General features: G+C 40.5%; 1 protein-coding gene across 1 annotated transcript in view; it reads right to left on the reverse strand.

The window, feature by feature from the left end:
- The window catches only part of LOC117522679 (microtubule-associated serine/threonine-protein kinase 3-like), a 105,935-nt gene that overhangs the window by 17,275 nt on the left and 65,676 nt on the right, over positions 1-22,984 (reverse strand). Inside the window, 10 exon segments of the mRNA XM_034184130.1 lie at positions 1,932-2,054; positions 6,921-7,022; positions 8,298-8,463; positions 11,720-11,852; positions 13,588-13,726; positions 13,839-14,047; positions 16,187-16,272; positions 17,386-17,456; positions 17,785-17,917; positions 18,397-18,498. Of these exon segments, the coding sequence (XP_034040021.1) occupies positions 1,932-2,054; positions 6,921-7,022; positions 8,298-8,463; positions 11,720-11,852; positions 13,588-13,726; positions 13,839-14,047; positions 16,187-16,272; positions 17,386-17,456; positions 17,785-17,917; positions 18,397-18,498 (1,264 nt within the window).

The raw sequence follows: 22,984 nt of genomic DNA on the forward strand, positions 1-22,984 counted from the left end.
CGATTTAACAACAACAACAACAACAAAAAAAATGTATGTAGACAGTTCAGAATAGAATGAACCACATTTAAAGACCGCTAGTCGTAGTCCCTGCCACAGCACTGCGCTGAGCTTAGCTTCATCACAGCAGTATGGCTGCATGCTTTTCGTGGCTGCAGCCTGAAAACCTTTCAAACAGAGCAAGCGAAAAGTGACGAGTCACAGAACGTGGTGGTCAGAGAATGTGACGGTCGCCACGTAAAACTGTTATCAGACAAAAAATATATTGGGTAGAAACCCGTGTGACTCACATACAACCAACAAGCCAGCTCACCCGTTCGCTCGCTCAGTCACTCACAGTTCAAAGAATGTATGATATATAAAGTGACATAGTACTTGCAATCAAAGTCTGAAATCAAAAACACAGAATTTATGAAAATAGGCCAAAAATAATATTTTCTAGTAATCATTAATCCCTTGGTAACACATCTGGGAGAAACTGAATCATTTATGGCTGATGGATGGTTATTGATACAACTGAATTCTAAATTGTCTTCCACAGAATGATACGCTCAAAGTGTGAAATCAAAGTTCTCAAAATAGATTTTCCCCAAAACCACTAATCCATGACCACCATGTCACATCTCATCTCATATCATGTAACAAACTTATTACTATGCATCATCCCTGTCAGTTCCATGGGCCTATTTCAGACCATGTCAAAACTACAACCAGAAGCACAGCATGGTCCCGCCTGCTGGAGAGCTTGCTCAGTCCCTATTATAAGAGAGTTTTATAAATGATAATAATGATTTAAATATCAACAGAAGTTTGTTTGCCCTCATCACAGTGCCATAAATGAATAATATACTTTCAGTGAATATGAAAACTGTACTCTAAAAAGTATTAAAGTTATTGGCAATGTCAACATTTTTTGTGAAAAATGCAGTTTTTACCCACCAAAATACACATCATCTAGTAATCATCCAGACAAAGATACTGCCTCATATAGAATCTCTATGTCCACACTTAGTGAAACTATAGTGGCTAGAAAAAATTTTGACGTAGGGTCCACGCACATAACAACGACGTGGACAGATGGATCACTCATTACATAGACTCACATTGTATTGCATGCGAGTCAAAAAAAGAAAAAAAATGTGGGTTTTGCAGCAGTTAAGCTGTAAAACACAAACACAGCAGCAAGTTTTTTTCCTTCTTTCTGTGGCTGGCTGCACCAGTTGAGTGTGTGTGCAGTGGTAGAGCGCTACTGATACTGATGCTAATATTACAGAGTACAAAAAATTTAATACAGTGATATATGCTGCAGCCTTTTAGTGAGAAAATGCAATAAAGTGAGTTTTGAATTAGTGATGCGCTGAGTTGAGCAGGTCTGCTTCATCCATTTAATTCAAACAATGCATTATTGGTAAGACAGAAATGTTGCATGGTGATGACAGATAATGGAGCACATAGGCATCCCCATTCCACTGAGGGACTGGGATTTATCTAACTTGACTAAGGAGGAAGAAGAAGATATCTGTTTTATATCCTACTGAGAACCATAAAACTAAAAAGTGTTACAATTTCTGCCAGAAACAAAATTTATTTATTTATTGTGGAATCTGCTTTGGAGTGGACAGTGGGATCTAGTGCTAACGGAATAAAAACATTTTTTTAAATTAAAGTGTGAATTTCATTGCTTACAGAGAGTAAAAGTGCACTGCTGGGTCTCAGGAGGATACTATCAGCCATCAGCTGCCCTGCTCTCTATATATCATATCAGCATCAGCCACTGAAAAAACCATATTGGTTGACCACTAAAAATAGACTGAGGAAAAAAAAAAATCCAGTAAAAACATTTGTATCTGTATTCTACTTACTTAAACCAATTATGTACTTCAATTCAATGTATATAAATGATTATTATTTTAGTTTATTGTGTCACCTACTGTCAAAGTAGCTGGTGTCCTCTTCAGTCTCCAGTTGAGGTATGAATTCAGCTTTCTGCCTCAAGAGACCGTTCCAGTCCAGACCCAGAAAGAACACGTGCATCTTCACCTCATCGGTTCCTCCTGGAGAACATATCAATCAATCAATTTCAATCAATTTTTTTTTTTATAGCGCCAAATCACAACAAACAGTTGCCCCAACGTGCTTTATATTGTAAGGCAAGGCCATACAATAATTATGTAAAACCCCAACGGTCAAAACGACCCCCTGTGAGCAAGCACTTGGCTACAGTGGGAAGGAAAAACTCCCTTTTAACAGGAAGAAACCTCCAGCAGAACCAGGCTCAGGGAGGGGCAGTCTTCTGCTGGGACTGGTTGGGGCTGAGGGAGAGAACCAGGAAAAAGACATGCTGTGGAGGGGAGCAGAGATCGATCACTAATGATTAAATGCAGAGTGGTACATACAGAGCAAAAAGAGAAAGAAAGAAAGTGCATCATGGGAACCCCCCAGCAGTCTACGTCTATAGCAGCATAACTAAGGGATGGTTCAGGGTCACCTGATCCAGCCCTAACTATAAGCTTTAGCAAAAAGGAAAGTTTTAAGCCTAATCTTAAAAGTAGAGAGGGTGTCTGTCTCCCTGATCTGAATTGGGAGCTGGTTCCACAGGAGAGGAGCCTGAAAGCTGAAGGCTCTGCCTCCCATTCTACTCTTACAAACCCTAGGAACTACAAGTAAGCCTGCAGTCTGAGAGCGAAGTGCTCTATTGGGGTGATATGGTACTACGAGGTCCCTAAGATAAGATGGGACCTGATTATTCAAAACCTTATAAGTAAGAAGAAGAATTTTAAATTCTATTCTAGAATTAACAGGAAGCCAATGAAGAGAGGCCAATATGGGTGAGATATGCTCTCTCCTTCTAGTCCCCGTTAGTACTCTAGCTGCAGCATTTTGAATTAACTGAAGGCTTTTTAGGGAATTTTTAGGACAACCTGATAATAATGAATTACAATAGTCCAGCTCAGAGGAAATAAATGCATGAATTACTTTTTCAGCATCACTCTGAGACAAGACCTTTCTAATTTTAGAGATATTGCGTAAATGCAAAAAAGCAGTCCTACATATTTGTTTAATATGCGCTTTGAATGACATATCCTGATCAAAAATGACTCCAAGATTTCTCACAGTATTACTAGAGGTCAGGGTAATGCCATCCAGAGTAAGGATCTGGTTAGACACCATGTTCTAAGATTTGTGGGGCCAAGTACAATAACTTCAGTTTTATCTGAGTTTAAAAGCAGGAAATTAGAGGTCATCCATGTCTTTATGTCTGTAAGACAATCCTGCAGTTTAGCTAATTGGTGTGTGTCCTCTGGCTTCATGGATAGATAAAGCTGGGTATCATCTGCGTAACAATGAAAATTTAAGCAATACCGTCTAATAATACTGCCTAAGGGAAGCATGTATAAAGTGAATAAAATTGGTCCTAGCACAGAACCTTGTGGAACTCCATAATTAACTTTAGTCTGTGAAGAAGATTCCCCATTTACATGAACAAATTGTAATCTATTAGACAAATATGATTCAAACCACCGCAGCGCAGTGGCATGCTCTAATCTCTAACCTATGGCATGCTCTAATCTCTGTAATAAAATTTTATGGTCAACAGTATCAAAAGCAGCACTGAGGTCTAACAGAACAAGCACAGAGATGAGTCCACTGTCCAAGGCCATAAGAAGATCATTTGCAACCTTCACTAATGCTGTTTCTGTACTATGACGAATTCTAAAACCTGACTGAAACTCTTCAAATAGACCATTCCTCTGCAGATGATCAGTTAGCTGTTTTACAACTACCCTTTCAAGAATTTTTGAGAGAAAAGGAAGGTTAGAGATTGGCCTATAATTAGCTAAGATAGCTGGGTCAAGTGATGACTTTTTAAGTAATGGTTTAATTACTGCCACCTTAAAAGCCTGTGGTACATAGCCAACTAACAAAGATAGATTGATCATATTTAAGATCGAAGCATTAAATAATGGTAGGGCTTCCTTGAGCAACCTGGTAGGAATGGGGTCTAATAAACATGTTGATGGTTTGGATGAGGTAACTAATGAAAATAACTCAGACAGGACAATCGGAGAGAAAGAGTCTAACCAAATACCGGCATCACTGAAAGCAGCCAAAGATAACGATACGTCTTTGGGATGGTTATGAGTAATTTTTTCTCTAATAGTTAAAATTTTGTTAGCAAAGAAAGTCATGAAGTCATTACTAGTTAAAGTTAATGGAATACTCAGCTCAATAGAGCTCTGACTCTGTCAGCCTGGCTACAATGCTGAAAAGAAACCTGGGGTTGTTCTTATTTTCTTCAATTAGTGATGAGTAGAAAGATGTCCTAGCTTTACGGAGGGCTTTTTTATAGAGCAACAGACTCTTTTTCCAGGCTAAGTGAAGATCTTCTAAATTAGTGAGACGCCATTTCCTCTCCAACTTACGGGTTATCTGCTTTAAGCTACGAGTTTATGAGTTATATCACGGAGTCAGGCACTTCTGATTTAAAGCTCTCTTTTTCAGAGGAGCTACAGCATCCAAAGTTGTCTTCAATGAGGATGTAAAACTATTGACGAGATACTCTATCTCACTTACAGAGTTTAGGTAGCTACTCTGCACTGTGTTGGTATATGGCATTAGAGAACATAAAGAAGGAATCATATCCTTAAACCTAGTTACAGTGCTTTCTGAAAGACTTCTAGTGTAATGAAACTTATTCCATCAGAGTAAATGTAAATGTTATTAAGAAATGATCAGACAGAAGGGAGTTTTCAGGGAATACTGTTAAGTCTTCAATTTCCATACCATAAGTCAGAACAAGATCTAAGATATGATTAAAGTGGTGGGTGGACTCATTTACATTTTGAGCAAAGCCAATAGAGTCTAATAATAGATTAAATGCAGTGTTGAGGCTGTCATTCTCAGCATCTGTGTGGATGTTAAAATCGCCCACTATAATTATCTTATCTGAGCTAAGCACTAAGTCAGACAAAAGGTCTGAAAATTCACAGAGAAACTCACAGTAACGACCAGGTGGACGATAGATAATAACAAATAAAACTGTTTTTTGGGACTTCCAATTTGGATGGACAAGACTAAGAGTCAAGCTTTCAAATGAATTAAAGCTCTGTTTGGGTTTTTGATTAATTAATAAGCTGGAATGGAAGATTGCTGCTAATCCTCCGCCTCGGCCCGTGCTACGAGCATTCTGACAGTTAGTGTGACTCGGGGGTGTTGACTCATTTAAACTAACATATTCATCCTGCTGTAACCAGGTTTCTGTAAGGCAGAATAAATCAATATGTTGATCAATTATTATATCATTTACCAACAGGGACTTAGAAGAGAGAGACCTAATGTTTAATAGACCACATTTAACTGTTTTAGTCTGTGGTGGAGTTGAAGGTGCTATATTATTTTTTCTTTTTGAATTTTTATGCTTAAATAGATTATTGCTGGTTATTGGTGGTCTGGGAGCAGACACCGTCTCTACGGGGATGGGGTAATGAGGGGATGGCAGGGGGAGAGAAGCTGCAGAGAGGTGTGTAAGACTACAACTCTGCTTCCTGGTCCCAACCCTGGATAGTCACGGTTTGGAGGATTTAAGAAAATTGGCCAGATTTCTAGAAATGAGAGCTGCTCCATCCAAAGTGGGATGGATGCCGTCTCTCCTAACAAGACCAGGTTTTCCCCAGAAGCTTTGCCAATTATCTATGAAGCCCACCTCATTTTTTGGACACCACTCAGACAGCCAGCAATTCAAGGAGAACATGCGGCTAAACAGGTCACTCCCGGTCCGATTGGGGAGGGGCCCAGAGAAAACTACAGAGTCCGACATTGTTTTGCAAAGTTACACACCGATTCAATGTTAATTTTAGTGACCTCCGATTGGCGTAACCGGGTGTCATTACTGCTGACGTGAATTACAATCTTACCAAATTTACACTTAGCCTTAGCCAGCAGTTTCAAATTTCCTTCAATGTCGCCTGCTCTGGCCCCCGGAAGACAATTGACTATGGTTGCTGGTGTCGCTAACTTCACATTTCTCAAAACAGAGTCACCAATAACCAGAGATTGATCCTCAGCGGGTGTGTCGTCGAGTGGGGAAAAACAGTTAGAAATGTGAACGGGTTGGCTTCTGTTTAGGACTACGCTTCATCCTCACAGTCACCCAGTCGGCCTGCTTTCCCGGCTGCTCGGGATCTGCCAGAGGGGAACTAACGGCGGCTAAGCTACCTTGGTCCGCACCGACTACAGGGGCCTGGCTAGCTGTAGAATTTTCCACGGTGCGGAGCCGAGTCTCCAATTCGCCCACCCTGGCCTCCAAAGCTATGAATAAGCTACACTTATTACAAGTACCGTTACTGCTAAAGGAGGCCGAGGAATAACTAAACATTTCACACCCAGAGCAGAAAAGTGCGGGAGAGACAGGAGAAGCCGCCATGCTAAACCGGCTAAGAGCTAGTAGCTGCGCTAAGCTAGCGGATTCCTAAAAACACGCAAAGTGAATAATGTGTAAATAATTTAGAGGTGATTCAGCAGAAGGAGTGCTTTAGTTAAGGCACGTGAAGATTACACTGGGAAACAAATCATTATCTAGATAACTAGATCAATCTAACTGCGCAGATTAAACAGCTAACAGATACAGAAAAACACCGCTGTGCTCCGGCACACCGTGTGCCAGTGTGCATATGGAAAGGTTGATTTTGTAAACTACATCTGTGCATCTTGTGCCCCGTTTGAGTAACTTATAACGAAACTGCATCACTCTGATAACGCACTTTGCTGTGAGGACAGAAGGTGAAGTGACAGCAGAACCTTTCTCTGTGGCATGCAACCACTGAGATGTTCTAAACAGATTTAAAATAATTTTATTGAATCAAATTAAGCAAGGAGGAGACTAGTGAAGGAAGCAACCATCATGAAACATGACCACCGACCTGTTCCCAGTCGGTCAAGAGGGTTCTGCCTCAGCAGTCTGGTGATTAGGTCCTGAGCATCAGCTGGAAGTGCATCTTCCCCTTCTGGCCACACGATCTCATCTACACACACAAGTAAAATTTAACGTTACTCCAGATCTTCTTGAAAGTTTCTGATAACATCAAAAGCGGCGACAATCAAAGAGGTTATAATGTTGATGCTGCAAAAGAGACAAAAGCACAGGCAATGGTCTTCTTGAAATTGGGCTATGCTGCCCCATGATTTCCAGTGGTACTGCTGAGTTCCGTCCATATCCATAAGATTTCGGAAAACAGAGCAAATGCAGTCGAAATGTACTCAAGAATGTGGAAAGAAGGTTCCATCCATATCTGTATTTAGTATTGAGCATAAACGAGCCTTAGTGACGAGCAATTAATGACATAAGATCAGTGTTTCCCCACACACTAGTTTAATTGGGGTTACCCACCACAATATGGAATAACCGTGTCAAACAGGAGACTCAGATGAGGCGTATCACTTCTGTTGTGTGGGAGCATCTGCTTTGACATTTTGGCCATGTGGCACTTTTTTCTGTGCATGATCCAGCACACGCCTCAGCGTTGAGGAACCCTGTGGCTGGAGAAGGCCAAGGACATGCCCATTTTTCAGCAGAGGGATGATTACTTTTGAGGCGTGGGGATGAATTGCTTGTGTGCATGGGCACTTGCCATCCAAGGACTCCAGTCAGTTCTGTTGTGTCATGGATGTGGCAATGCACAACTCCACTGCATCCTCCTACACTCAACCACAACATCGACACTCACTGACTGCCACATATTAATTTTCTGTTCCATTTTTTCATGGCTATTTAAGGTCTTTCTACCAATGCCAATTTTTGGGCCCAACTGACATCTGTATTTCAAATACGAGGTAATCAGGTCTGAAAAAACATGTTCTGAAGAGCGCAGCATACCTTTCATGGGATTATGGATGAATATTATATTTATAGAGGAGATTTAAAGGAGGCCAGCAAACAGTGAGAACTCTGTGCTCACTGCACAAATAAAAATCTGTATTGTTTTTTAGTTTACGCTGCAGCCTGACATCATCAAAGTAACCAAGCTGCCCATTCCACATTCAAGTGGGCATCAATTAGCAAAAGAGACACAGACAAGTAAAAATGCAATATAAATTTGTCAAAAACTGATGTTCTAAGTTAATTCTGATGAGTGAAGCCATCCGCATACAACATGAAGACATGACTGGATGCATGTTCTGGATTGTACATACAGAGATGATGGCATATCTCAGTGTTTACGTAACTGTCACACGATCCTCTAGGTTGGTAAGATGAGGCTGTATCACTCATCTTTAAGTCACAGTAGAGGATGTCTTACCATTGACCACTTGACCAAAGAGCTCTTCCGGTGTGTCTCCAAAGAATGGCACACAGCCCACCAGGAATTCATAAAGAATGATGCCCATGGCCCACCAGTCAACCGGTTTCCCATAACCTTGCCTCAGGATCACCTCTGGGGCAATGTACTCTGGAGTTCCACACACCTGAACAAAGTAGGAAAGCAATGGGCAATCAAACTTGGGGTTCAAATTTGGGGTTCCACAGGGGTCCATCTTAGGCCCCCTGCTTTTCTCCCTTTATACAGCACCCCTTGGGCACATATTGTGGTGTTTTGAGATTACCTTTCATTGATATGCTGATGATACTCAGTTATACATGCTGATAACTGCTGGTAATCTTATCCACATAAAATCCTTACAGGATTGCCTTGCATCAGTGAAAAGCTGTATGTCTTGCAATTTCCTACTTTTAAATTCTGATAAGACTGAAATGATGGTTCTTGGTCCAGTGAAACATCGGCTTCAATTTGACCAGCTAACACTTAGCCTAGGCTCGTGTGTCATACATCACACTGACAAAGTAAGGAACCGTGGGATAATTTTTGATCCTACGTTGCCCTTTGACTAGGGATGCACCGATCCACATTTTTTTCACTCCCGATCCGATCCCGATACCTGAATTTGGGTATGTGCGGATACCAATACTTTTCCAATCCGATACCAGAGCTCTGTCTGCTTTAATATTACTTATTAATATTATCATTATTGTTGATTTTATATGAGGATTTTCTTAAAAAGGAGACCTGAATTTTCAGCTACAATTTGCCAGAAGGTGCATCTAAGATAAAAGCCTAGATTTGATGTTTTGGTGAAAGAATAAAAAAAAAAAAAAAAAAAAAAGATTTTTGATTTAAAATAAATTCAGTACATAGAGCTGCTAATTTCAGAATCTACTTAATTGTGCTGCAGTGTGCTGAGAAAGATGGTGTGGCATATGATGCCAAGAACGCAAAGCGTGTCTTAGATTATGTAGTTTTATATTTCAAAAAGGTAATGTAAACAAAAATAAACCTATGAATAAAGCAATTCATTTTCCACAAAGCAGTAGTGGCGCAGGTCTTTTGAAATAAAACAGGAGATGGATGTAGCTAGTTCTTTTGCACATTCAGAACTGGATGCAAGTTTGCTAAAGCAATGCAGTCTGCACTGGTCGGCTCCTGGTGTCATAAACGTTTAAAATGTTAAAACACTAATACTGGATGAACATAGCATTTGCTGTTGTGCTCAAAACTTTGCAAAGAGTAGCTTTAATCTATGAGCAGCAGAGAGCTGTCAGGCACTTTAGCCCCATAAGACTGAGTAAATGTAAACTTACTTTTTTCACTAAACGTTTTTGAATTGGATTGCAGCTCTTGTCATTCGCACTGGATGAATTTGCTGCATGTTGTTTTTGGTTTGATTTTTTGTTTTTCTTTTTACTAGTTGCGCGACATGTCGAGAAAGACTTCCTTCAATATTTTGTCCATTTTAAGTTTGCTTTTTGTGCAAATTACAACAGCCATAAAACATCACTCTGGAAAGATTAAAAATCATTGTAGGCAGCGTCGCTATTCAGTGAACATCTCATCCATGAAATCTCCCACTAATTTGTTGTAAGTTGTGACAGTTTTCTTAAACTCACAGGCAGCAAACTGGTCTCATACTGGTGTTGCCGACCGAACAGTCCCCTCTAAAAATTGGTCCGGCCTGCCTTCACTGCGCATGCGTCTGAGACTGACACTGAGTCTGACTCTCGACACCCAAAGCGATAAATGATTAAATCATTCTAAAGTCAGGTTTAAAAGAAGAAACAAGGCAGTTTTAAGCAGAAATGAAGCGTTAATCAGTGAATCGCTCTGAAAGGACATAGGCACAGCAGCAGCACATCAGACTCAGACGTACTGCTTCTGCGCTCTGATCGGTCCCTCGTCTTTTATGATGAAATAATGCTGAAATTTATGCAGAAATGATTGTTGTACAAAAGCTTCAGATATCTGTCACTGAGACAGATGATGACTGGAGTGCAGTTTTAAGCAGAAACGAGATGATAATCGTTAAATCGCTGCTGACACTTAGAAATGACGCTGCTGACGCTCTGAAATGACGCATGTGCAATGAAGACAGGGTGGAGCAATTTTTAGGGGGGACTGTTCAGTCTGCGACACCGGCACACTGTTTCAACACAAATGTGGATCGGTACACTTTGGCTTTTAGGTTCCTATTTTGGAAGGAAAAAAGAAAGCTAACCACTTCCATTTATTCTTCCAATCTTTCTGGATGGAGTGATCTATGCTGTCCACTCACTGCTCCTCACACACAGAGCAGGCTGAACACGCCTGCAGAGAGCAAGCAACAGGAACAGAAGCAGAAAGACTCCCTGAAATGTTGGTGAATGTGTTTACGGCAGTGAGGAGAAACAAACAAAATGGAGATAATGTTATTCTAAAAATAGATTTTTGAACATTTGGAACTGATTGTGAATAGTTAAGCATAAAACTATTTTTCTTCTAACACCTCTCAATTTCAGTAGAACAGGTAAGTCCCTTTGGCTGCTCCCTTGTTTGCACTCGGGGTCGCCACAGCAAATCCAAGGTGGATCTGCATGTTGAATTGGCACAGGTTTTACACCGGATGCCCTTCCTGACGCAACTCCACATTACATGGAGAAATGTGGCAGGGGTAGAATTTGAACCCGGAACCTTCTGCACTGAAACCAAGCGCATTAACCACTTGGCATTTTGAAATATCTGTCAAAGATAAAAGAAGCAGTTAAGGAATGATTAGCACAGATAAAGTCTTTAAGAAAAAAACATTCCTGTATAAAATATAAGGGGGTCATAAAAGACCCCACTCAGTCATTTCAGTCACTAAAATAGATTTGTAGCTTGAAGATTGCAAAGTTGACAGAATGGCACATGTATTTGTCCAGAAATGAGATATGATTAGACCACAGAACACATTTCTGAAGTCAACTGATGAATTTGTAACATTAAAATGCAGAAAGGCCTGTACAGTCTGTAGTCTCAAAAGAAGATTGTGGGTCGAAATTCAGTGTCACCTTCTGCACTCAATTACAATGCCAAACCCTCAGGAAATACATTTTGCCTCTCACTTTATTGTTATGGGTTTTTTGTTTGTTTGTTTTTTGTGAGAGACCTTCTGATGAAGTTGGGAGTAGACTGAAAGATGGTTCAATTATTACGCAGTAGCCGCTCAGTTTTTTCCCTACACATAATGCAAGTGGCATGTTAGAGGACACTAGCATCACATTTACATATTTCATGTTAAAGGTGGATTAAAGGATAGAGTAGAATGAATGGGATTGTGTAATCTATATCATGACATAGTGTCATATCGGTGGTGACTTTCGTACCTGTAATACTTGGCACAGCAATAAATGAAGGTCACAGAAGAGACAAACCTGTTTATCGATGAACTCTCTGGTATCCTTCTCGATGTGTCCTTCATACAAGTTGGTGGTCATATTCATGAGACCAATCTTTGACAGTCCAAAGTCAGTCAGCTTAATGTGCCCCATCGAGGTGATTAACAAACTACAAAGAGAAAAAACTGTGTTTAATGTCACCTTAAACATTAATCCCTAAACGTACATTAGAAAAAATAAATAAATAATAATAAAATTAAATAAAGATTGGTTTGTTTGTTTTGTTGGTCTGTCCATATGAAACCACTGGAGGACTCCTCACTGACCATCTCCGATTTGCTTAATACTTTCACAAAGTAATGTTTTTATCTTTACATCTTTTGTAAGTATATACGAGGGCTGTCAAAGTATAGGTCCTTTTTATTTTTTTCAAAAACTATATGGATTTCATTCATATGTTTTTACGTCAGACATGCTTGAACCCTCGTGCGCATGCGTGAGTTTTTCCACGCCTGTCGGTGACGTCATTCGCCTGTGAGCACTCCTTGTGGGAGGAGTCGTCCAGCCCCTCGTCGGAATTCCTTTGTCTGAGAAGTTGCTGAGAGACTGGCGCTTTGTTTGATCAAAATTTTTTCTAAACCTGTGAGACACATCGAAGTGGACATGGTTCGAAAAATTAAGCTGGTTTTCGGTGAAAATTTTAACAGCTGATGAGAGATTTTGAGGTGATACTGTCGCTTTAAGGACTTCCCACGGTGCAAGATGTCGCGCAGCGCTCTCAGGCGCCGTCATCAGCCTGTTTCAAGCTGAAAACCTCCACATTTCAGGCTCTATTGATCCAGGACGTCGTGAGAGAACAGAGAAGTTTCAGAAGAAGTCGGTTTCAGCATTCTATTCGGATATTCCACTGTTAAAGGAGATTTTTTTAATGAAAGACGTGCGGGCGGATTGCAGCGTCGGCTCGCAGCCGCTGCGACGCTCTGCCACAGGAAAAACACCTCTGTTGGAAGCCTTAAGGACAAGTTGGAACATGTCCAGCTGTTAAACAATTTCTCATATACTCACTCCACTGAAAGCCATCAAAAGCCGCCTGGATTTTACAAATGGTTATCAACACGGAGGTGTTTTTCCTGTCACCGCGCCGGCTGCGTCCCGACTTTCATTAAAAAAAATCTCCTTTAACAGTGGAATACCCGGATAAAATGCTGAAGTCTCTCAGCAACTTCTCAGACAAAGGAATTCCGACGAGGGGCTGGACGACTCCTCCCACAAGGAGTGCTAAAAGGCGAATGACGTCACCGACAGGCATGGAAAAACTCACGCATGCGCACGAGGGTTCAAGCATGTCTGACGTAAAAACATATGAATGAAATCCATATAGTTTTTGAAAAAAATAAAAAGGACCTATACTTTATTGACAGACCTCGTATATATATTTTTTTATTTTTGAGATATTGGAGCTTTAAAAATGGGACAGGCAGGGGTGGCAGCCAAGTGGTTTAATGTGCTTGTTTCCAGTGCAGAAACTTCCCAGTTCGAAACCCACCCCTCCTCATTCTCCATGTAATATGAAGTTGCTTCAGGAAGATCATCTGGCGTAAAGGGAGAAGCCAAAGGAATGTACTGGGTTATGATATAAGGCTGAAACTTTGCATGGCATTTACTGTGAACAATAACATTATTGTGTGACAGCATGAGGCGAAAAACAAAAAGGGAGATGGTCAGCCAGAACATTTTCTGAAATCTGGCGATTTGTGGTGGATTAACACCCCCCCCCCCCCCCTTTAATCAAAAAGACAGTAACGGCAGTCTGAAGATGACAGATGTTTTCATTCAAATGAATACTTGAGAAAACATTAATGGAGAAAGTAAAATACATAAACTTCATTTAGATGAGGGCTCACTTGTCCGGTTTGAGGTCTCTATGTACAATTCCGTAGTTGTGAAGGTACTCTAAAGCCAAGACGGTCTCTGCAAAATACATGCGGGACATGTCCACAGGCAGAGGACCGATGTTCTTCAAGAGGTTGGCACAGTCACCACCTTAAAAACAAGAAACAAGTGGGAGAAGATGCAATGTAGATTAAATGTGTACTTGATAAAAAATAGATGGGGTACACTCTCAGGCAAATGCAGGAATCCAAGCCAATCTCACCTTCCACATATTCCATGACCATGCAGAGGTGCCTCCGTGTTTCAAACGAGCAGAACATGGAGACCACAAATGGGTTTTCAGCAAAGGTGAGAATGTCTCGCTCCACAAACACTTGCTGGATCTGGTTCCTTAGAATCAGGTTCTGTCGGTTGATCTTCTTCATTGCAAAACGTTGATGGGTCTCCTTGTGTCGCACAAGAAATACAGCCCTGGGTGTCAGAACAGATGTGTCAATGGAGTAGAAATGACAGAAAGAAGGTGGTTAAAAAGCAGACAAAACAAAATTATAAATGGGGGGAAAGACAATGATGACGTTAAAGGAATAAGAGAATGATGTTTTACAAGACAAGAAAGATGGCAGAACAAAAGCAACTGCTACATTTACTCTCTCACACACACACACACACACACGAGGTCTGTTAGTATCCGACCTTTTTATTTTTTTCAAAAACCATATGGATTTGAATCATGTGTGATTGCATCAGCCAAGCTTGAACCTTCGTGCGCATGCGTGAGTTTTTTCACGCCTGTCGGTTGCGTCATTCGCCTGTGAGCAGGCTTTGAGTGAGGTGTGGTCCACCCCTCTCGTCTATTTTTTATTGCGAATAAATGTCTGAACGATTTGGAGCTTTGCTGCATCAATTTTTTTCCAGAAACTGTGAGAGACCTCCAGGTGGACACCGTTCGGAAAATTAATATGGCTTTCAGGAACGATTTTATGGGGATTACACAGATTAAGGAGTGATCCAGATGGTTTAAAGACCGCCCACAACTGCTGAGAGCGCAGTTTTTTTCATGGAAAGAAAAGCGGAGGGACGCGCCACAGAGCCGTTCATTACGCGGGACAAAACCACCTCGGTGTTGGTCTCACACGACGGCTTAAAGGTGGATTTCAGTTGGATTCCGGTTGCTTTTCAGTCGTGTGATTATCCGATTGTGATTGTGCATGAGCTGGACCTGCCCCAACATGTCCTGGAAGGCTTCATCACGGCGTTGCTTTGTGCCATGCAGCTCCACCGCGATGTGTGGTGGAGCCGCTCCTCTTTCCATGACAAAAACTCCTGTAACAGTGGAATGTGCAGTTCATTTCTAAACTGGACGCTGTCTTGATCCGGTATGTCGTCTGACTAGCACAGGAATTGTGAAAACAGTGGACATCAGTATTTTTTCGGCACATTGAGACAGACGTGCGGAGGAATTCCGCGCGTCGCGATGGAGCTGCATGGCGCAAAGCAACGCCGTGATGAAGCCTTCCAGGACAAGTTGGGGCAGGTCCAGCTCATGCACAATCACAATCGGATAATCACACGACTGAAAAGCAACCGGAATCCATCTGAAATCCACCTTTAAGCCGTCCTGTGAGACCAACACCGAGGTGGTTTTGTCCCGCGTAATGAACGGCTCCGTGGCGTGTCCCTCCACTTTTCTTTCCCTGAAAAAACTCCTGTAACGGTGGAATGTACCGAAAAAGTGCTGATGTCCACATCTTCAGCCTTTTTGTGAAAGTCAGACGAGGTCCCGGATCAACAAAGCCTTCACGTTGGAAATGATCTGGTTGTTCCAGCGGGGTGTCAGCCTGTCGATGGGGGCTGGGAGCGCGCCGCGCTCTCAGCAGTTGTGGGCGGTCTTTAAACCGTCTGGATCACTCCTTAATCTGTGTAATCCCCATAAAATCGTCCCTGAAAGTCATATTAATTTTCCGAACGGTGTCCACCTGGAGGTCTCTCACAGTTTCTGGAAAAAAATTGATGCAGCAAAGCTCCAAATCGTTCAGACATTTATTCGCAATAAAAAAATAGACGAGAGGGGTGGACCACACCTCACTCAAAGCCTGCTCACAGGCGAATGACGCAACCGACAGGCGTGAAAAAACTCATGCATGCGCACAAAGGTTCAAGCTTGGCTGATGCAATCACACGTGATTCAAATCCATATGGTTTTTGAAAAAAATAAAAAGGTCAGATACTTTTCTAACAGACCTCGTATATAAGCGGTGGCCTTCCACATCACTAATGATGTGGTCCTTATTGCAACAGTAGAACAAGGAAGCTTCAAAAAGCTTTTGAAACAATTTCACCCACTACTTTCCATTTTTCTTCTTCTTCTGCTTTGTGGAGGAGGAATGGAAAGCCAGCCTAGACTTATTATGGAATATTTAGCCCATTTTGTATAAAATACTGATATTATCACTAAGCAGGCTAAAAATACCGGGATACAACTTTCAGTCGCCCACCCCTAATATATATGCACTCACACACTTCAATTAATCTCTATTAGAGTTTCCACTTATTGGGCCATCTGGCAAGTCTACAAACAGAGTGAGTCAGTCAAACAGAAGAATGTCTCACCCATAGGCGCCATTGCTAATGAGCTTGATAGTCTCGAAGTCACTCTCCAGTGGTTTCCTACGAGGAGGGGTGCAGGCGATTCGACTCTGAATTGCACACATAAAAAAAAAAAAAAGTTGAAGATTTTAGTTGCTGAAAAAGGAGCGCATGTTTCCAAATCATGTTGTTTTCTATTTTTTCAGGACACCACTGTCTTTCTAGTGCAGCAGATAAGTGAAACAATCATGTAAATGGTGATTAAAGCATCAAATTCAGCAGCAATACTCCTTAGACACTCCTCTTTTGAAAAAAACGATTGGCCACTTGACTTTTCAATCGGTGGTCAGGTAGGGGTCAATTGAAGAATTACACAGAGGTCAAAATTAAAAGATGCTCCAATCATATTGAAAAATAATCCACATTATTTGCCTGATCATAAAGATTCCAAAAAGGTATAGTTTGGACTATCTGTGACTGAATTCTATGGCGTTAGGGGATAAAAACAGCAAGAATGGTGACAAAGGTCAGTGTCATTTTGTACAGGGGTCAAAAGTTAAAGTTGCTCCAATTTTGGTAAAAAGTGATGCAAATTATTGGTTGAGCTAATAGGATTAATAAATGGAATAGTTTTGACAGTGTTGAATGCTTAGTCTCCAAAGTAAAAGTCAAACAAGGTCTACGTCTATTGGATTTTATGACATGTGACATATGTTACCCCATAACGTGATAAGTAAGGATGATACATGGTCCAAACTATTCCTTTTTAAAACCGTGTTAACTCAACCAGTAATTTGCATCACTTTTTACCAAAACTGGAGCAACTTTAACTTTTGACCCCTGTACAAAATGAAACTGAGCTTTGTCACCTTTCTTGCTGTTTTTATCCCCTAACGCCATAGAATTCAGATAGTCCAAACTATACCTTTTTGGAATCTTTATGGTCAATATTTTTCAATATGATTGGAGCATCTTTTAATTTTGACCACTGTGTAATTCTTCAATTGATCCCTACCTGATCACCGATTGAAATTTCAAGTGGCCAATCAGTTTTTTCAAAAGAGGAGTGTCTGAGGAGTATTTCTGCCGAATTTGATGCTTTTATCACCATTTGCAGGATTCCTCTCTAAATATTCTCTTATCTGCTGCACTATTCACATCCTTCCATACACAATGATTAGAATCCTGCAGTCACAGTAAAAGTCAGTGTAAGCTGCTGTTACCTCTCCAGTTTCTTCTGCCTCTTTGCTGACTGCCCTCTGACCTGAGCTTGTCTGCTCCAGCTGGACCATCTCTGCAGCAACAGGAGAGACACCAAATCTGACCTTTGGCCCTGTAACATATTCTTACACAAAGCTGTGTGATTGTTGTGTAGAAGGATTTTTGGTGGGTGTTTTGTTTAGTTGTTTTTTTTAAACCACCAGACTCAATTTTCTGCACTACAGAACATTCTGACTTGAAGATGGTGCTTTGACGAACATGAGAACATATTAATTTTGTCACGTGTGCCCAGTTGAAGTAAACAGCAGTGTAAAAGCAATATGGGTCAGGCAACAAAAATTTCACATCCAAACAGAAAGCAATAAATAAGCAGAAAAGGTATAAATGCATGAATGCTGTACCTTCCAAGGGATCCCTGGTGAGGCCAAGCTGGCTGATAATGTATTTGGGAATATCGCTCTTGATGCCCTGGGCCACCTTTGCTTGACCCTCTGCAGCCTCCAAACGCTGGTAAAACTCTTCTGGATCAAACTCCTGAAGAAAAGGAAAACATAATGCAGTGTTATTGAATGCTATCATCCACTCACTCAATTCCAAGACAATTAATGTGATACTTTTGTTCAAGGTCTTGAATTAAAGCTGAAAGTCTACACTACAATCACATCTTCATTGATTCATTTCATCTCCATTGTGGTTCTATACAGATGCAAAATTACATACGTTCTCTACTATAACCTCACTGTCCAAATACTTATGAACCTGACTGCACTGTGAAAATTTCAAGAGTTGTGAAGCAGCCGCACCAAAGACAAAACTACTGCTACATACTGAAAGAACAAACAACACTACATGTCCACATGGTATCAATACTTAGACCCAACAGTATTTAAACTCCAACCACCATCAGTAATACTGCAGTCTCCCCTCACAGTGCGAGTCGCCTTCAGTGCGAGACGTGCACTTGATTTTTCAATTGCTCTAGCAGCTATGATCAGTTTACTGCTCAGTCTTACCAGACATTCCAGGAGCCTAGCTGGTCTGGAGATGATGATGAGAATCTTCTTCACCAGTTTGGTGATGATGGTCACCTCCTCGCTCTCTGAGCGCTCATATGCCTGGTCAGAAAAGAACAAAGGATGATGGGATACGCTTGTAGATAACCCCGCTGCTGCAATCCACAACTTGGCAAAGCTGATGAACTCCAGCCATTTGCACTCAAGAGCTGCTTGTTTTTGGCATCCATTTTAATTTTTACCCGAGGCCAAAATATGGCCGTTGGATACTGCGAAGACTTTGCTTCTATCCATCGTCCATCCATGCTCAGCATAAGTACATTCCTATTACTGCCAGGGTCTTCAAATTCACAGGGACCATTCTTGGGACACAGACCTCAGAGAAGTTCAAAGATAGCTAACCTTGACCTATTTTCAGAGGTCAAAGGGTCACATTCTATTTCCTATTTTAATACTCATATGGCCGAGAGTATTGTAGCATTGTGTTATATTTGTTATTTGTTGATGAATTTAATCAAATCACTTTGTCCTTAACTGTCTCCCTTAACATTTCACCAAGTTTGTCCAAATCAGATCAAACCTCACAGATGTAGGAAGGATGAAAACAATACCCCTGTATGGACCATATGTGGGTACACACACACACTAAAAAACTTGTAGGGTTGGGTATCGAGAACCAGTTCTTTTTGGGTATTGTTAAGAAATGATTCGATCCACCGATATCAATAGCCTTTTTGCTTAATGATTCCCTTATTGGTCCTTCAGAGCGGCTGTTGTTTTTGAGGGTGTTTGTTGGGAAAATGATAATTTCTCTACATTGATTACAGACCCTGCAGCAGCTCTATAATCAACCGCTTCTGCAGCATGACTCCACTTTGAAGTGTGACCCAATGAAGCGATGCTTAGATCCGCTGGCTCATTCTGGTTCTTTGTTTCGCTGCTCTTCAAAAGCGACAAGTCCGCTTCTTAACCCCTATCAAAGCCATTAAAATTTGTCAATCGTGAGTCACTTTTGTGTGGATTAAAGTCACTAACTGGGACTCTTGTCTTGTTGCAGTCAAGAAATGAGAATCGGCCACCATTCCTTTGGCACAGCTCCAAATGCTGCACCTCTCTCTGCTGAGACAAAGTATGGTCGGAATGAATAATTTCAAAACGAACTACAGCTTTAAATAAAATGACACCTCTTTACAAATGCTGTAATACAGACAATAAACTACAATTGACAAACGTTTTTTCCTCCCAAAATGAGACGTCCTGCATTCTTTATGAATTACATCCTGACGTGCAGCACAGTCAGCTGCAAGAGCTCAGCTCAGATGTATGGAAAGACATTCATGCTAATAATGTCTGAAAGGAAATGCTTTTGACAAAAACTACAGATTTTGTTTATTTGTATTTATATCCAGAGATCAAGGATCCACCATGTAGAGTGTATTTATGTCCAGAGTTTAAGGATCCAGTGACCAATTTCATATTTATTTACTTTAAGACTCAATAAAATGTTGTTGACATAGAAAACCTGTAAAGCCTACTTTTAGTACACAGAAAATTCACAAGAGGTATCAATAAGGGAATCGATAAGGAATCGGATTGATAATGGTATGAATAGATAAAATCTTATCCCTAACGACTTGTAAGTATACTGTTATCAACAGTCACAGTGAGTCTTTGTATCTTACGCCCCAATAGCGACTTGTCTTAAACCTGGGACAGCTTGAGTCTATGCTCATCAAAACACATAATTATTAGGTTTCTAATGGAAAACATTTTGTAGTCAGCCACAGGTTTGAATAAAATCTTTAATGGCTGATTCTGTGTGCTTGGAATGAGGTTAAAGTAAACTGCAGCACAGTTTACTGTACAGAATAACACAGATATCCATGTTATCACTTTAACAGCAATACAGTTTCTAAAATTATATCTGTGTCTTGATCACAAGGAAATTTTCCATTTAGTGACATGTTTACATGAAGTAATTGCCTCTCTGTCTCACTGTTCAATATTTACATTTGTCCATGTTCTTTTTGTTGTCTCTTTCTTTTCTTTGTGCACATTGTACAAGCAGTAACCACCAGGAAAACTGTTAACACCGTACACCAGGAGCGATGTCTCACATCAGAGTTGATATCTCAATAATAGAAAAAACAAAACAAAACAAAACGTGTTGACTTGTCTTTCTTTCCTAAAAACTGTGCCTCTGATATTTCACTCAGGTTTTTGTTAAAACCTGAGTGGCTGTATACAAAATGTTCTTTCACAATAAACCTTATAATTCTGTGTCTTGGTGATCAATAGTGACTCAGACTGGAATCAGACTCTGAACCCATTGTTTGATTAAGACACGTCACTATTGGCATAAGATACAGACTGTGAACATTGATAGCAGAATATTTACAAATCTTTATTACGCCTGTGCACAGATATAGCACATGCAGGAATACTCTCTTCATTCCCGCCCGTGCCTTCTTCCATACCCACATTTGCATTCGAACAAATTAACAGAGATTTGATCCAATTTGGACAAAACTTGGGATGAAATGTTATGAGGGGACACAGACAAATGCAAAGCTTGAACTATGAGAGAGTGTCAAGTACTTCATGCCAGCACCTTGGTGAATGGAAATATTTCCTTGTGATCAAGACAAACATAATTGCAGAAGCAGCGTTGCTGTTAAAACGGTACACAAAGTAGATAACCATGTTGCTCTATACAAGACAGCATTTACTGCAGAAAATAATGCAATGAACAGAGGATGATGAACCAATCAAACATGTAATGCCAACTCCGTCTTTTCACTGCAGCAACTGCACTCGTAATCAGTGTCCAAGGGAGCAATGACAACTGCTCTTATTATGTCTTGGCAGAAACACAGATGTGCTTTTTACTCTCTGTATTTCTGCAAATCATAACAGGCATTTTGTACAAGCATAATATAATCAGTTAAATGGAATTAAAAACAACTGTTGTCAGCATAATGCTGTCAGTTGTGTTTCTTGCTTGTATTGCTCAATTGTCACGAGCACTTGCTTTTGCCTGGAGAATGATGAATGTTTTGCTGGGTGAACTGATAAGCCTGGTATATGTACACTGTGAGATTTCAGAAACCTTATAAGTTCACTGCCAGATTTCATGCATGCATACTGTACGATCTAACACAGAATTATGGGATGAAATATCATCATGTTACCCTGACAAACAAGACAACAGAAGAAGCAGATTATGTTTGCTGACATGCCAGACAAAATGTGCAACAATAGAGTCACTAAATCTTATTTATGAGAGCAAATTGGACAGACTATAAATTTCTGGTGAAGGTGGCTGCTTTCATCAGCTGTTTACAAATACATACATACATACATACATACAAATACAGTGCATATTTATTTATTTAGTTGTTTTTTTTTTGTTGTTTTTTGTTTTTTAATAAATGAAAGGACTGGGATGAAGCACTTCTCTGCACGCTGGCTGCCATTTTCTGCCAGGAAAGAGAAACAAAAAATGACGGACACAGCCTATATTACATCATTTCAAGTTGGATTTCTAGATGTAGGTCATGGAATTTCAAATGTCTGACATTTTCCCAGACTGTCTTTGGTCACAAGAATGTGTCACACAGTGCGACATGAGACCACCATTTCAGAGTCTCGACCTAAGATGCCATCACGTTTCTTTCAAGAGGCTAATCTATCATCTGGGATGGCCGGAAATTGCATAGTAATAAACTTGTGACGATAAAATGACCAAGTGGTTCAGGGTTCATTTTGGTGTGATGTAGGATACTGTTGAGTAAGAGATACAAGTTGGGCTCGGACAGTACAACTTTCACTGTACAGTTGTGGGACATTTGTGTGCGGTGTTTGGTTATGATCCCCACCATGTCAACAAGGTTGACATGACATCTATTGGCTCTTTCCCTTGAAATTTAAAGCAGCGGAAATCATGACAGAGACTATGGTATTCCACCACGGAGGATCACTATGGGTAAGACATGGAACAGCAGAAATTATGCATTACATTCTCTTATGGTTGACTGTAATTGTTAATATACCATATTCACAAAACAACAAAGGGAATCTCATTATTACACCAAGGTTTCCCTATCATTACATAAGCTTTGCAGGCTGCCAGTGCAAAGCTAGTTGGGCTGCAGGGCCTGAAAGTTCAATGAAGTACAGTGGGGCCAAAAAGTCAGTCCCTGATTGTGCAAGTTCTCCTACTTGGAAAGATGAGAGAGGTCTGTAACTTTCATCACAGGTAAACTTCAATTATGAGAGACAAAATGAGAAAAAAAAAAAAATCCAGAAAATCACATTGTAGGATTTTTAAATAATTTATTTGTAAATTATGGTGGAAAATAAGTATTTGGTCAATAACAAACAAGCAAGATTTCTGGCTCTCACAGACCTGTAACTTCTTCTTTAAGAAGCTCTTCTGTCCTCCACCTGTTACCTGTATTACTGCATCTGTTTGAACTCATTATCTGTATAAAAGGCACTGTCCACAGTCTCAAACAGTCATATCAAAGTAACAAAGGCTACACACTGCACAAAGAAAAGAAAGAGACAACACTCAAATCCTGCAGTG

The sequence above is a fragment of the Thalassophryne amazonica genome, chromosome 12, assembly GCF_902500255.1.
Source record: "Thalassophryne amazonica chromosome 12, fThaAma1.1, whole genome shotgun sequence".
NCBI lineage: Eukaryota > Metazoa > Chordata > Actinopteri > Batrachoidiformes > Batrachoididae > Thalassophryne > Thalassophryne amazonica.